The sequence below is a fragment of the Plodia interpunctella genome, chromosome 13, assembly GCF_027563975.2.
Source record: "Plodia interpunctella isolate USDA-ARS_2022_Savannah chromosome 13, ilPloInte3.2, whole genome shotgun sequence".
Classification (NCBI taxonomy): domain Eukaryota; kingdom Metazoa; phylum Arthropoda; class Insecta; order Lepidoptera; family Pyralidae; genus Plodia; species Plodia interpunctella.
In genome coordinates this window covers 9118500-9135162 of record NC_071306.1, presented here as the reverse complement: position 1 = coordinate 9135162, position 16663 = coordinate 9118500, and the positions used below count along the sequence as shown (strand labels likewise).

At 32.0% G+C, this 16663-nt stretch overlaps 1 protein-coding gene and 1 long non-coding RNA gene across 4 annotated transcripts in view; one reads left to right on the top strand and one right to left on the bottom strand.

The window, feature by feature from the left end:
* The window catches only part of Cht6 (Chitinase 6), a 116214-nt gene that overhangs the window by 15220 nt on the left and 84331 nt on the right, over window positions 1-16663 (bottom strand). For all 3 annotated transcript variants that reach the window (XM_053754226.2, XM_053754228.2, XM_053754227.1), the window contains exon 20: window positions 3186-3432. In XM_053754226.2, the coding sequence (XP_053610201.1) occupies window positions 3186-3432 (247 nt within the window). The remainder of the gene's footprint in view (window positions 1-3185; window positions 3433-16663) is intronic.
* LOC128675091 (uncharacterized) lies at window positions 3312-16161 on the top strand. The gene is made up of 2 exons (XR_008405227.1): window positions 3312-3451; window positions 15927-16161. It is a non-coding gene; the product is annotated as an uncharacterized LOC128675091 (long non-coding RNA).

The following is a 16663-nucleotide window of genomic DNA, read 5'->3' as shown; positions in this document are numbered from 1 at the left end:
TTGGATACATGTAAATTATTTGAAGTATGGAAAAGGACATAGGGTACCTTTCATCTCGGAAAATTAACGAGGGCGAAGCCGCGGGCTTAAAACTAGTTTGCTTATAAATAGAGCATGTTCCGATATAAATGTCTTCTTAGAGAATATATACGCAATACATTTAAAATTTCCACAGCTGCTTTGGTTGACAAAGTGGATAATTTTTCATTGGTAGAATATCCGAAGACCTATTGGATTTAAAATTTCATATTGAGTTATTTACAAGCTTTATTTGACATGCAATGTATGTAATGTTTTGACCGTCCGGACATGATGATTTTTTGTAATGCATTCAATGCAACTAAATAATATGACAATAATTAAAGCTAGTGTCAAAAATTACTTTTTGTTAAAAAAAAAAACTTATTACTGGCGGGCATTTTGTAAACATTAAAAAAAAAAACTTTATTACCTAACTTTGCCGGCAGTGTGACGGAATACGACGGTTAAAAATACCTACTAATTCTTGGCCTTTCGCGTAGATAGTGAAATATTTCCGTGTAAAAAGGAAACAGTGTTCTATGGTGAAAGTTCTGGGTCAGCCTCACTAGCAGTGGTGTAACCGGTTCTATTGTTATTTAAGATGAAAGCCAGTTTTCAGGAGTCCCCTTTTTAACCCACGACGCAAGAAGAGGAATGTTGTAAGTTTGACCGCTAAGTTAGTCGTAGCTCATCAACGGGTGAACCGATTTAAATGTGGTGTTTTTTATTTGATAGCCAATTTTTAAGCATCGTGTGTTTACTGTACTTTTTGATTTTCGCCTCATTTTGAAAGCAATAGGGCGGCCTAACGCGTGGTACTAGAACTTGTATTTTGTATCTAAAATGTGCGTATATTCACATTTGTATCGCGAATCAGTGGCGCTTAGATATGTTCGATCAGCCGACGCGAAACGAAAACCAAGTAAGCGTAGCATTATTAGAGTATCAACACACAATTATCAAATTCATTTGTTAGTTTTGTCTAGAAAAAAAATGATTAAATTGAGACCAAAATGTAAGCCAAATTTTGTTATAAGTTTAACTTGAAATCGTATGTTCGTTCAGGTGGAATCTTGTAATTCTGATTTGTTTAACTATTGCATGCAAAGTTAGAAAGTAATGTGACGGAACTGTAATTAATTATAACATATGTATACCTACATTGAAGCAAATTAATTGCATTGAATATCACTGCATGTTTACGATTATATAAATTTTAACTCCATATTTGTTTTTCTTTGGTTCTCAACCTTTTTTACATGTTGTGCTGACCCTAAGTTAATGAGATAGCTTATTAAGATGACGATGGCACTCGATCTTTTCCAACTATCATTAAACTCTTGCAGGCATCCAATACCTTCTGATAAAATTCCCACAGTCTACAAATTACATATAAGAAAAGTATGAATACCAAAACTATTATTTGCGCGTGTGTGATGAAATATTCGACAAGGAATCTCCTTGGGTTAATGCGTTTTTTTTTTAACGATGATTTTGCCAACGTCAAGGTTGAGATTGACACGGTATATAATGTTTTATATGCTACTTAATATCGATTAATAATACTTTTGTTTTGAATTTGATGAAAAATGTAACTATAATTCAAAATGATAGGCATTGTAAATTCGATAAACTAACCTCTTAAAGCTGCACGTTTATCATATTCATTAATTATCATAATCGGAATTGTAATTATTTATTGTAACTAAACCATTTTTGCCGGTATAATAACATATAGATCATTATTGTCAAATAATGTACTAATGTACACTTTTTCAATAAAGAGAATGGACAATAAAGATTTTTCTTATAAGATATGGGCTAGAAGCCTTATTTATTTCAGAATCTCTTGATTTGAGTCTTGTCTACCCCGCAATGTATAAACACTATCTCTATTCTTTTAAAATGTGACGTTCTACAGTAATATGTACTTTATGGAGTGCAGTCGATTACGACATATGGGCAATACATAGTGTAAAACAAATTCGCTACCCGCTGTCTGTCCCTGTTTACTGCTTAGATCTCTAAAACTACGCAACGGTATTTGAACAAATTGATTCAAAAGGAAGATTATTAGTATAATTTATTATGGTGTGATCCGAGCGAAGACGGGACGAGCCGCTAGTCTATAATAATATTGAGCAAGTGAAACGTCTAAGCTACACCATATTTTCATTTCATTTTCTTGTTGAACATCACATATACGAACAATATAAGAACTTATAAGAACTTATATAAGAACTTCCACAAACATCGAATGTTCGATCGGCGAAAACGTAAACAAAAACGTGTGTATAGAATTTCATTCAAAGCGGAGGCAAAGTTCATTCTACTACGGGTCTAGCAGCTTTCCATAGTAAACCGGCAAACAATCCAGCAAATGCTAAATTTGTACAATGTACAGTCCGAAACATAAATCTGTACAACTGTAGAGAATAGTCGAAATCGATCGGTATTTAAAAAGGTCTGATTTTTGTGGCGTCATGTAGGTAAAGTCTAAGTTATCAAATAAATATATTTGTTAACAATACTCTATCTATGTATGGAAATTCATCCAGAAATTTTCGCGGGATTAAGTATTTAAAATAAGGTTTTGTGTTAACATTAACAGATGGAGGAAAACAACACCCTTTGATCAACAGAGTTTAAACGGAGCAACCTGAAAAATATCCTGAGCTTCTTTCATACTAGACTAAACATACCTAACAACTGCACCATTTATGCAAAATTTCATGTAATCTTCTGACTCATGCGTCAATTCGTGAACGGGTGGGTGCTGCCTTCAGTTCGTTTCTAGTTTTTGTGTCGGATTACAATCATAAACTGTTTTGATATGCTTTTTGATTATGTACATTATGTCGTCGGCATTTCTTCTCAGCAGTTCGTTCCGAAATGCCGGTAGTTTGTAGCATGTGAGAAATTGCTATTTAATATAAAAATAGACGTGAAAAAGTGCCTGTGAAGGTCTAATTTCTGAACAAATGATTTGTATTTGAATTTGTAATGTCGCTGTCATACACGAGTAGACCTAGAGCAAGTATTTAATTCGAATCGTAGTTTCGGTGATTGTCTGAGCTTACAACTCATTATAGTTGATTATATCGATGAACTTCATGAGCCCAGACATTTCCGTGGTAGACTGTACAAGCAAGAACCGGACTTACCGTCCCCTCCAGGCCTGCGGCGTAAGTAGTTGCGTCTCGGCAGCTCATTGCGGCGCGCGTTTTTCAAAGATGGCTGCTCTGTCTCCCTCTCTTTCGTGTCCGAAGTTCGGGACTTGAAACGCGATGGGCCTCGCCGGGATTTGGCTGTGGTGGCTTCGACGTCTGTGTCAGGTTCGGTGTCCGGAACTGTCGGGATAGTGGTGGATTTGGTCCGGCGAAGGAAGTTCAGCCGACGGTCTTTTGAGCCCTGGGTGCGGAAAGTTGTGGTCAGTATTTTTTTTATATTATACATATGTTTTTAAATCAAATGTAGGTTTTGATTATGGTCTCAATTTTACTGGCTGTACATGTTAAGCATTTATTATGGTTAAACCCGTTTGCTGGATACATTTACAAAATATACAAAGAATCATGTTAATTATTCATTTTTTTTATTAAATATACATAAATGCACGTCTTAACAATTCCATACCTTAAATTTAAGGAAAAATACAAAAGTATAGTTATACTTTCATATTTTTAAGTATACTTTTAGATATATTATACCAATAATCATTATTAATCTAGATGAATGTGATGTAATATGACCTTATATTCACGACACTGGCCTAAAACCTTATAACTTGTACAATTGTTTGCTTAAAACTTAGACCTAATATAAATAAAACTACAGATGTACTCAATATTTTCTTAAACCAAAAATATTACATTCAAGAAATTCAAATGTACATAAGTCATTGTTAAAGTTTACACACAATCATTGCTTAGGAATGTGAGGAATGCAGTTCGACTCATTAACAACCTAGTACCTATCTGTTATTAGGAAATTATACAATGAACCGATTTATACATAAGAACAATATAAATTAAATACCTACTTCGTACTTAAAAGACTAAAGTATAAAATAATTGAACATTTTTTTATTTTATGATTTTTGTCTTCCTTATCCTTTTGCCTTTCCTTTTTCTTTATCAAAATTCAATTAAGTACTTGCATTAAATAAAATTTACATTACGATTATCAATACATATAATAATTTAGCAAATCATTAATAAATCCCATTTTTACATAAGTATAATTGAACAAAACAAAAAAATAAAAATAAATTATAACTTAAATAAAGAATACCTATACCTATATTAAATTATTAATCTAGATGAATGTGGTGTAATATAACCTTATATTCACGACACTGGGCTAAAACCACAAACCACCAGAATGAGCTTTTGCAATATTATTAAATTTAATATCTTTCTAACTAACACATAAGTGTCTCCATTATTTAATTACTAGCTGTATTCTCTAAATAACCTATAACCGTCATAAATATGACTGACATAGACGAAAATTAAATTATTTTATAATTTTTAATAAATAAATAACATCAGACAGTTACAAACAAAAATTTCATTCATCACATCATATTTTTGCTTACAAGTTTTTAAAATCGATTTTAATTAAAAGTGACTGAAACATATTAAATTAGTTCTAATAGACAAGCCATGATGAGTATTACGATACATATTCGCTTTGACATTAGCTTCGGTCTATAAATGGAGAATCGAGAATCATGTTTTTGCTTTGTGATTGATTGTACGACCCTAACTGGAATAAATTTAATTTTAACGCGGTTTTATACTTGTTTAGCTAATTTTAGCTGTAATATTAAAAATTAAAATTCGAGTTGTGTTGTTTCCATCAAGAAAATAATGTGAAATTAGTATTTTAAATTTACGAAATTTTCTCCCTCGCCACATGTTTACCGCGTAAATTTTCCGCCATTTCGAAATTACGCTGACCACAGACAAACGCCGGATAATTTCGGCTATTATGGATAATAGCTTGCCGCTTTAACCTGTTGAGTTTATAAGAACTGTCATTAGTTTTGAAATCTGTTTTTATTGCATTTTCCAATTGTTCACACCGACCTGTATATTCGTCATTTTAATGACAGTTACGTAATAGCGACATACATTTGTATAGTCGATAGATATTAGATTCGATAGATACTTGCTGATTTTTGAAAACATTAAACTGTGAATTTTTGGTTGTTTGTAAGTCTAGAGTTAATATTAAAGGTATTTATTACTTTACTAAAGAAGCCTTCCAGCGAAAAATATTGCTAATAAATAATTAATATTATTTTTAAGTTTAATAAAGATGTCGAAGCTATTGATATCAAATAGAGAATATATAAGTAATTGAATGGTACTCAATATAAAAATATTGACTTAATTCAAAACTCATATTCGATATGTAGGTAATTCGCAATAATTCAATTAAACTCAAATTAAATTTCATTAATTTTTAAATCAATAACATCTATTATAATTCTACCAATTGAAAATATATTAAGTATTAGTACAGACAGACTGATATACTCCATTAGTTTAAAAATGTCCGCGTATTTTTTTTATTGACCTATGTCCAATACGGATACAGTGACAATACATAAAGAATCAGTTTTGTTTATGGAAGATAGACACGCAAAATGCTCTTTTAGTATTGGAACTGTCAAAAAAATGCAAAAGTTATGTATCTAATTGGTAAAAAGTAAGTTATTAGTAAAATATAACAAATTTAATACGTATGTATTTAAGGCTACAGTCACAAGCGCCCTTGAAAGTTGGTTGTAAGCCGTGAAAGCCTATCTATATTCATGATTCCCATCAGCCAACATTGTTGCAATGAAGTGATTCGCACGGTTATGCCTTATTGCCTTATCATATTGCTCAATGTACCTATATGTGAGAAAAATCTATTAATGTTTACCAATACTGCAGAGCAAGTCGATTTTATTGATTTGACAACGTGATTTGTAAAGTAATTGTTAATTTTGATTTTAATCTAAAAGTAGTTCTATTTATTTAAAACATATACAAGATTTTTAATATTATATACGATAATAACTTACGTAATAACTTAATATAGAAGGTCCCTTAAGTCCGACGACTTGGTATTACATGGATCTCACAACTTATTACGGTAGAAAACTGAGCTGCGAGACTTGGTTTTTTTTTACAGCATGTTTTTGATGGCATTTTTATAACAAGAATATTTATATGTGCCGGAAGAACGAAAATGGCTTTAATTAATCTAGTGACAGCTGCGTGTAATGAATATCTAGTTAAATCTATTACAAGACCTAGATTTTTTACGTAATTAAATAGGTTATATGTATAAGTGGACTTCTTGAGACATTCTCAATCAAGCTTATTTTTTGCTTCAGTTGATTATTTATAACAATCTCAAACATATATAATATTAGCTGCGCCCCGGGGCTTCGCTCCCGTGGGAATTTCGGGATAAAAATTACCCTATGTGTTATTCCAGGTTACATTCTACCCGCGTACCAAATTTCGTAATAATCAGTCTAGTAGATTTTGCGTGAAAGACGAGTAACAAACAAACATACACACATCCTCACAAACGTTCGCATTTATAATATTAGTAGGAAGGACTTACTCTGTATCTATTTTCTATGATGTATCGCAGTCAAATCGGGCCGCGCGAGAACTGAGGTGTCAATAAATACATTATTCGACAGTTTATGAGAATTTTACATCACTACATATAAGTATAAAGCAAAATAGCTTCCAGCTGTCTGTCCCTATGTATGCTTAGATCTTCAAACAACGCAACCGATTTTGATGCGGGTTTTTTTTAAATAGATAGAGTGATTCCAGAGGAAAGTTTGTATATATGTAATATGCGTAATATTGCATCCGTGCGAAGCCGGAGCGGGTCGCTAGTTGGTCAATAATAGTTATGTGGTCGTTAGTTCCACTTAGATACTATATTGCATGATGACTTTTACTTATTACTATGACTAATGTAACAATAAAAAATAAATAATAATAAAAATTTGATTTTGCAATAATTTTATTATGAAAAAAAAATGCATTTTGTCTTTCCAAACCGCTAGTTATAATATACCACGTGAGATATATTTATTTCTTTGAAACGTTATATATATATATATAATATATATACCTGAAAATATCATAAAACTAGGGCAGAGTGTGGCATGAACCAACTAAAAGCATTTGAAGCTTTTATTAATTGGTCGTAGTGAGCACACATCCTGTATTGTGGTGGGTTAACATTTTTACGCGTATTTAGCAAGCATGCGCACAGACATACATTCAGATAATTGCTTAACTGCTATGAAATGACACAGGAAGCGACAGACAGACATTTCTGACTATACTTATATATTTTTTGTGTTATATGTTTCACATTGACGTGTAAAGGCCAAAATTAGAATGAAAAAATTAAAATACATTCAAATTGTTCACTTTTGTTAACAGGGATTTGAATTATGATTTTTTCTGTTACGATAAAAATTGAGATAATTTTAATCACAAGCCTAAAGTTTCACCTAGCTATTTATGTGAGTTTTAATTATAATTTTGTTCTGTTACGAAAGAAATTGGGATTTTTTATATCTCAAGCTTAAAATCTTATCTATGCTATTTACTTATTTGAAAAATTCATTGATTTCTATAAAATAAATAGTTACCTATTAAATAAGTAATAATATTATCATTTTTCGTATGGTGAAACATCGCGTCGTCACTTTAAATTAAAAAAAATAACTGTCAGTCTTAAAATAACTTTGGTTAAAATGCCAGGTGTTGTAGAAAGATTCCACATTAAAACGCGTAGTCTGTGTAGATAACTATAATAAATACTCCCGACTCCAAGGCAAACGAGTGGCTTCGGACTTCGATGAACTTGTAAGGAATTCATTATGTCAACCAGTTTGTATGTCCGTTGTACGTATCTAATATTATAGTGGTTATAGCGCTATATATATGCGTAGTCCAGTTTTTAAGCCCGTCATTTGAAATTCAATAAGTTTCGATAGATTTTTATGGCATCAATGTGTCAGATACTGAAGGTTTTTATTAATTTATAATAATAAAATATGAATTTAAATCCAAGAATTGGAAATTAATACGGAGTATATGCTATATATACTTTTATCTTGTTATTCATAAAAAAAATAAAAGCATAGTACATGCTAAAAGATGTTTGTTTGTGTGAACACAAATATTTTTTATGAATAACAGTGGTAATGTTTAGTTCAGATGAATTTCCAAGTACACTTATATTTAAAACATTTCGACGAAGTAAAAAAATGTAAGAACTTCATTTAAAAACAAAACTACTAAGTCGACCGACGATGTCGATGCCAATAAAAAAAAACAATGTCAATTTATTCGGAACTTTGACAGTCACGTCAAAATTAATTACGTTCCAAAATCAAAGTATTTCCCGCTTGATTGGACATGCACAGATAAAATTTCCCGCCCTTGACTGCTTCGAACCGCCATTGCTGTCACAGTTAATTAAATGCTAATATTATCACGATTGGCCCTTGAAAACTTGTTTACATTGATACTTAAGTACATGGGTACAGTTCACATTTTGGTGAACCTTCATACTGCCGTAATTTTATCTTGACTCACAGCTTTATTAACCTCAATTGGTTGGCAATTCATAAAAAAAAAATCATGTCCTCAAAAAATAACACGGTAGCGTGATATGGAGCATTTAAATAGATAAAAAATAAGAGTTTCATAACATATTAATTACCAAAATTTTTTATAAAGATAATTTTTTTATGAGATCAACGATCTGTCCAAATCTAAAATTATTTTGAAACAAAATAAAAACAATATTATTATTTTTTTCTTTTTTTCTAAGTAGTATTGTAGGAAGTAGATTTGTATGAGTAGATTTGGTTAGACATAGTTTACGTAAGTTTGACAAATGAGATTCGGTTGAATATTTAATCGACGGAATATTTTAAAAGTTCTAACTTGAGATTTTTAATAGCGTTAAATAACTATAATCGAACAGAGTCCACTAATATTATGTTACAGTATTTGGCTGTATGATAACTTTTAAACTTGCCACAGAAAATTGGCATTTTACCAGCTTGAAAGACACATTTGGGCGTATTTAGAGATATATTTCTGGGGCACAAACAGAGTTTGCCATTTTTTCGAATGCGCTATTTTTAGAGGGAATAAACGTTTTTCCCGGACATAAACTATGTTACAGATGGGATTGTATCCGGGCGTAAACTGGCCGTAAATGGCATTATGTGGACAAAAGTAAGTTTATTATCCCACGTCTTCTAACGGTATTAATTGGTTTATACAAGTTTTCTAGGACAAATCTAGGCCACTGTTTTTTGCTATACGGTATTGCTAACGAACTCACACGTGATTAGACTGTACTAAAACTGCAAATCGAGTTAAAGGTCAAATCGAATAACACCTTACGTTGTACGAGTCGAGAATCTTAAGCAAGTCAGGGCGTGATGGAAATACTGAGAAATACAAATTTTTATTCAGATATTTTTTCGTCTTCACATTATAGATTTTGGTGGTACTTATATATTTGGTTGCATTCCAGTTTACGATGCTGCGAAAAATCTCAATTCCAACTAATATTATTAACGCGAAAGTAAGTTTGTTAATTTGTTACATCTTCACGTATTATCTACTGGACCGATTGTTATGAAATTTGGTACACGGGTAGAAAATAACCTGGAATAACACATAGGGTATTCTTTATCTCGAAATTCCCACGGGAGCGAAGCCGCGGATTGCAGCTAAATCATAAAACTTTAACTCAGCTATGATTTTACAGCTAGCCAGCCAACCCTCCGTGGGAATGCTATTATTACCCTTCAGCCGCCAAGCCTATGATCTCTTACTCTAGTAGTACACGAGAAGAGATGGGGTACCACATTACCACCTAAGTAACGTGATACTGTATCTATACAATTTAATATCTAAGTACGTCTAATAACAAGTTCATTTGTTAGACAAATTAAAAAAACCCGACTTTCAATATTCATTTCGCTACAACTTTCGAACGGCTGAACCGATTTTGATCAAACATATCTAAGAACCACCGCATACAAATTAGCTTTCTAATAAAAAAAACCGCATCCAAATCAGTTCATCCGTTGATGAGCTACGATGCCATGTACCCAGACAGACACACTTAATGGTCAAACTTATAGCACACTTTTGCGTAGTGGTTTAAAAATGGTATAACATCAGGTCAGGTACCACAGGCTATAGTATTCGTTAAATTTCGTAATATATGACAGCATTAAGGTTGGTACAATACAAGTCAGTTCTTTTGTGAATATTTTCCCGTTTATAATGATATCAGCGAACAATGTACGAACTCTTGTTTCTTTATGCTGTAAGGTCATTTTTTGTATAAGCACTTATCATTTTTTGAATCAACTTTATTGAAGTTCTTTCCTTGTCATTACGTACTTGTTTTGACCGTATGGTTATTTTAATATTAAACCTTTTTCAGTTTTGCTTCTAGATTATGATTTAAAGGACCAATTGAAATGTTCATTCAGAAACTAGATTTGCACGTCTAGTATTTTGTAAACATTAATTATGATTAATAAAGATACAAAACTACTAGCATTCAGTTAAATATTTATTTCGTTAAACATCCTATAATTATGAATTTAATAAAATTGATGATATCGTGTACTGGCTTTGCCCTGCCCTGGCTTCGCTCGGGTAAAACAAAAAAAAAAGTACGTATCGTCTTATAACTGTGCCAAATTATATCAAAATCGGTCTAGTGATTTTTAAGTTTATTAATTACAAACAAATAAACAAAATTACAAATGTTTTCTTTCTATAATATTAGGTAGTATGTATAGTATGGATAAAAATATTACGTCCGATGAATGTAGATTTTGCATGAACCTACAAATGTAGAAATTATGAGGCTTTTACGAAAGATTGTGTAAAATTGACCATGAAAATATATTAGGAATGCCGACAGGCCTACTGGGGCATGTGTTGTAATGCCAGAAATTTGAACTATTAGCTTATATGATGATTTGTTTAACAACTGCGCAAGCGCAATGTCAATATCAAATGTGTGTGCGATCGTGATACGCGTAGTTTTCTAATTGTAAAATATAATAGGTATAGTCTCTCAGATTTGTTTTCTATATTCCATATGGCTTCGTTCCAGTTCTTATATTTTTCTTTAGCTATATTATTCCACAAGGGATATTTTTCAGTTTTCCTACATACAGACAGACGTGACAATTGTAATAAACTTATATATATTAGTAAAATAAAAAATAAAAAGTCAGTGGTAATCTAGTGTTTAAACATTAATATTCGCATTTGAATTAAGAATAAGGCTAATCTCAAACCCATTTTCTCATCACGTGTGTAGGCCCACCACACAATCTGCGCGTGGGCAGCCTTGGACCGGTTGTGGAATTACCATTATAATACATTAAAGGAATGTTAAACTTACTACTGACAAGCCACGCCTTGAGGATATACTTAAATTCTTGCTATGTACTTAGTAATGAATAAATATGTAAGTTATTTAACACCACTACATTATATAAGTTACAAAACAGACATTCATTAAGTTGAAAGTTATGTAGACAAAATGTTTTCTTCTTCATAGTCGTATGAGTATTCATGGCTGAGGGTCGTGGTCACTACGTGGAATTAAACACACACAACAACTTTCTTAGCATTATTAATGGAGTGGTTTGCCATTGCCTTCTCCATTTCACACACAAGTTAATAATCAACCAGTGTGCAGGTTTCCTCACGATGTTTTCCTTCACCGGAAGCAAGTGGTGGTCGACGAAAACAACTATACATGAGTCAGATTGGTATACAAACTCATGTGGCACGAGTAGGATTCGAACCTGGGACCTTTCGATCCTAAGGCGGGCGTCTTAACCATTACACCACCGCCGCAAAATGTTTTATTTGAATTAAAATTAATAAAAATGTAAGTGAGTTAGTTAACACTAAATAACGGTATCTAAAAATATAGCCATAATGGTTTTGTTGTCGAAATTCGAAATTTGAAAAAACGTTGGCATTACGTCAAAATATATTCCTTTTGTAGGTCTATCGAAAAATAATAATTAAATGTACTTACTAAAATTCGACAAAAATCAAGTTTTCAATGTTAATTTAATTTTTTATTAAATGTATAACATTATAAATAAATAAATATATTAGGACAAATCACACAGATTGAGCTAGCCCCAAAGTAAGTTCGAGACTTGTACGGGATACTAACTCAACGATACTATATTTTATAACAAATCATATACAGATAAACATACAAGACCCGGGCCAATCAGAAAAAGATCATTTTCCAGAAAAAAAAGAACTACTATACAACATTAGATTGCAATACAATTCAAATGTTAATTTGACCCCTCTATCACATGTCAATTTAAACAGACAGTGCCTAAAATTCAATGGGTATTAATTTGACTGACACACGAAAGCGCAACAAAAACAATTATTTATTGGGAAACCAATTAGGAAAGTGATATGTCATTATTTAGAAAGCTAATAAGCGGTTGCACCAATCAACTTTGACGTTAACTGTAACCTGCGCACAACAACGCCAAGGTCGCCATTTTATCTAATCGGCGGCGCAGGTTAAAAGCGCACGTCAAAGTTAACTGGTGCAACTGGCTTAGTGGTTGCCAGTTTATTACACAATACATTATGCAATGCCAATCAAGATCATACAGTGTCAATCCTGACACGTAAGAACAAAGTTTTGTTTGGGATAATGTGTCTATTAGCGATAACTTTTACATAGGTACCTTAATAGCTTTTGTCCGCGACGTATTATTTTATACGTGATTTTTTTTTTCAAAAAATTATCGAAATAAAACTTCAGTCAGTCTGTTATGGAGTATTATATATGTGTTTGACGACCTCGGTGGCGCAGTGGTAAGGTTCATGCCACTGAAACGAGAGGTCCCGGGTTCGATCCCCGGTCGGCTCATGATGGAAAATGATCTTTTCCTGATTGATCCGGGTCTTGGATGTTTATCTATATATGTATTTGTTATAAAATATAGTATCGTTGAGTTAGTATCCCATAACACAAGCCTCGAACTTACTTTGGGGCCAGCTCAATCTGTGTGATTTGTCCTAATATATTTATATTTATTTATGATAGTCCAATGAAGCCCACATAATTGTTTAAAAAATAAATAAAGTTCATCAATAAAATAATTAAATTCAAATCTGATATATATTGACTATGATCTATGGTCCATCAATATCTAACTTAAAATAATAACATAGTGAATGGAGAATATACACTACAATGGAGAAACAAACTTATATGGTTCAGCGAGGCGTTCTCTGCTGTACTTGAATAAATAGAGACATCTACAATGTAAAAAATTCTTTCATCAATATTTTAGCAAAATTTTGTTACTCACTCTAAAGAAAAACTGATAATTAATTAAGTTTAGTTTATTAGTGATAATAGAAACAGCACGTTACAGACAGAGCAGCGCGGGAAGAGAGACGCAGGAGGCGGGAAAAAAATACACGACTTGACGTTTATCTATTGTCAGAATAGGGTGCGTTCTATATTTCAACGCGCTGTTTTTTAACAAAGGTTTTTTTTTAAAAGGTATCCTAGAATTTGAGCAGGGAGCATTGTGATTCAGAAAACCAACATTTAAATTCCGTAAATTCTCTTTTTATCTCGAACGATATGGATAAAATATAACTTGTCCTCTCAGCCTATCGTCGGTTGACTGTAAGAGATCCCTACATGGGATATGTCCGCCGTTCTACAAGTATCTTTCTTGTGGAACACTGTACAAAAAATATTGTAACTTTATTTATGACATAACTACATAAATTGTGACATTTTTACGGGTAAATGTACCTTATGGCCTTGACATAAGATGGCACATGTGCCTCTTCGTACAACATTATTAAGAGCAAACTTTTAAGTGTATCTGATTGTAACTTTTTCTACTTTTCTAGTTTCCTATTGCTAACACTGCTTTCAGAATATTTTATATATTAGTTTATATATTTTTAGTTTGTTACTAAAAATATTAAGTACTCACACCACGCCTTGTCTACATCGAAAACACAAAATTTTTTCACGAACACACCTTAAAAATATTCACAGTTCGTGGGCGGGGTGATTCAACGGTTACTCAATCTGTTTGTTTGGTGGTTCATTGTTCGGAAACTTGTAGGCTGAGGATTATTACGAGGCGTTAGTGATAATTATGTGTGGGTTTTAATATGAATGTATGTAAGATCTAAAGATCTTTATGTTTTTATGAGAAACATTTTTGCATTATATAAACTAAATATTTTTGTTTTTTCACAAAAGTTTACTTGTCACGTCTACTCATTCATAAATAATATTCATTTCTAAATATAATATTCACTCGAGCCTGTTAACGATATAATTCTTGTGTTCTATTTAATTAAGTATATGTAAGTAGTAACAATTTATTTTCTCGTAATGTTTCACCTTCTTCTTCGCCATTTGTTTATAACGATGTTGTCAACTGTTAGAAGACGATACTCGAGTTCTGTAAACACAGAACTTGTAAGAAAACTCTTGCATTTTTTTTTCAGCATATTTCTTCGCAGTTAAGGCTTTACATCATAAACATCAAGTTAGAACTGATATTTTCTCAAACAACGATGTCTTCTCCACACAGAAATCTATAAGTGATTACGCAACAGTTTGAAGAAGCATTAGGTAGATCAACGTTGGATTAGAACCGCGGTGAAAGCTGTTTTCTCTGGCTGGATGCTGCGCGTGCGCACTATAGTTATTTGCATCGACGGTAGCGATTTCTGTTGTCCATACATAATATTTTTTTAAACAATGATATGCGTGTTAACGATCTAACAACTATGAATGCCACAGACAGAGCGAAATGAAAAAGTAGGTAAGCGGGTTCTGGGTTTCGACGTTTTAAGGCTGCGGAAGCAAGTGAAAAATGGCTCAATCAATCAATCATAGCTTTTTAATGTATAATATATATAATGTGTAACATGGACCATCATGAGTAACGTCTTCTAAGTTCATCGATAGAACACCAATTTATTTTTTGATAAACAGTTTCCCACTGTTGGGCAAAGGCTAATACATAAACAGCCCAATTAATAAAAATAATATTAAACAGTTAACAAAACCATTTGCAAGGAAATCAAGCTAAAAACGCGAACACTTTTAAACTTCCATGAAAGGTATTAGTGACCCGACGTGCAATCAATAATTATTCGTAATTATCGGAACCAGTTACGTATAATTATATAACTGTTTGTTCCGATAACCGTATTGATCGAGCTCGTTTAGTGAAAGTCCGTATCAGTTTAAAAAAGCGGTTAAAACTACACGGTTTGCTGGCTAGCGAAAGTTCATCGGAAAAATAATAAATAAAACGACGCAATAAAAAAATATTTATCACTTTCGATTTCAATTCTTTCACTATTACCTAGCTACTGTAAACATTTCCGTTTTCTTGAAGTATTCCACACAGAGTACAAATTTCAACAGTCGTACAATACAGCTTTAATGATGGTAACGGTGCTGTGGTGATATATGAAGATTTTATTACATTATAGTTTGTACTAAGGATTATTCATAGCGTGTAAATTAACGAAGAAATAAAATTATTTATTGATAAAAAACAAGCTTATAAGACGTAAACATTCTTTCGATGATTTATTTGCACAAAAATGAAACTTAATATATATATATTTTTACATTAAACTGCAAACTCAGTTAATTCAAATAAATTTGTGTGAACCAATATAACCGGAACAATATCTGATGTTGAAATAAGGAACGAAAACAAATGAAAAATAGGAGTTAGAAAAATATTTTTTCTTTTGTTACAGATGCAACTGGACTGGACGCTCTATGGCTCAGGAAGAAACCGGGACAGCACAAATGAGAAAGAGGGGTGCGAGCAAAGAAGACAAAGAATATTGTATATATTTATATAATATTGTATATATTGTATATATATATATTGTATATATTACTTAATTTGTAAAATAAATACAATTTATTCCCGTGTTTAATTTATCGAAAAACCCTTCTACTTGATAATGAATACACGTTACATATGAGGTTCTTCGTTTTAATTTTTTAATGTAACTTATTAATTATTGTTTATAGAAAAACCTCAAAAATAGAAATCTTATAAAAGGAAAAAAATGTACTAGTAAATTAACCTAATGTGCTTGTCCAGGGTGCTGATATGAAGACAACAATAAGACTGGGAGAAGTTATTATCGTTGAGCAAATTGTCCAGGATTTAAATAACTGCACTGGCCACCAAAATTGTATTAGAGAAATAAGTTGACAACGTTATACTAATTTCAAATATTTTTCGTTGTCAAGAAAATTGCCGCCGATAGTTGAGTTGTATTTTTGGTTTCCAATATATATTTACATTTTAATTGCCACTACACAAGAGTTTCATTTATTACGACCATAGATATTGTTCACAAATTTTATCAAAATCCGTCTATTACACTTTTCGTAATTCAGTAACCGCAAACATATAAATATATCGATTTCTAATAATTAGAAATATTTTTTAGATTGGGTCTTGTTAACGTCATTTGGA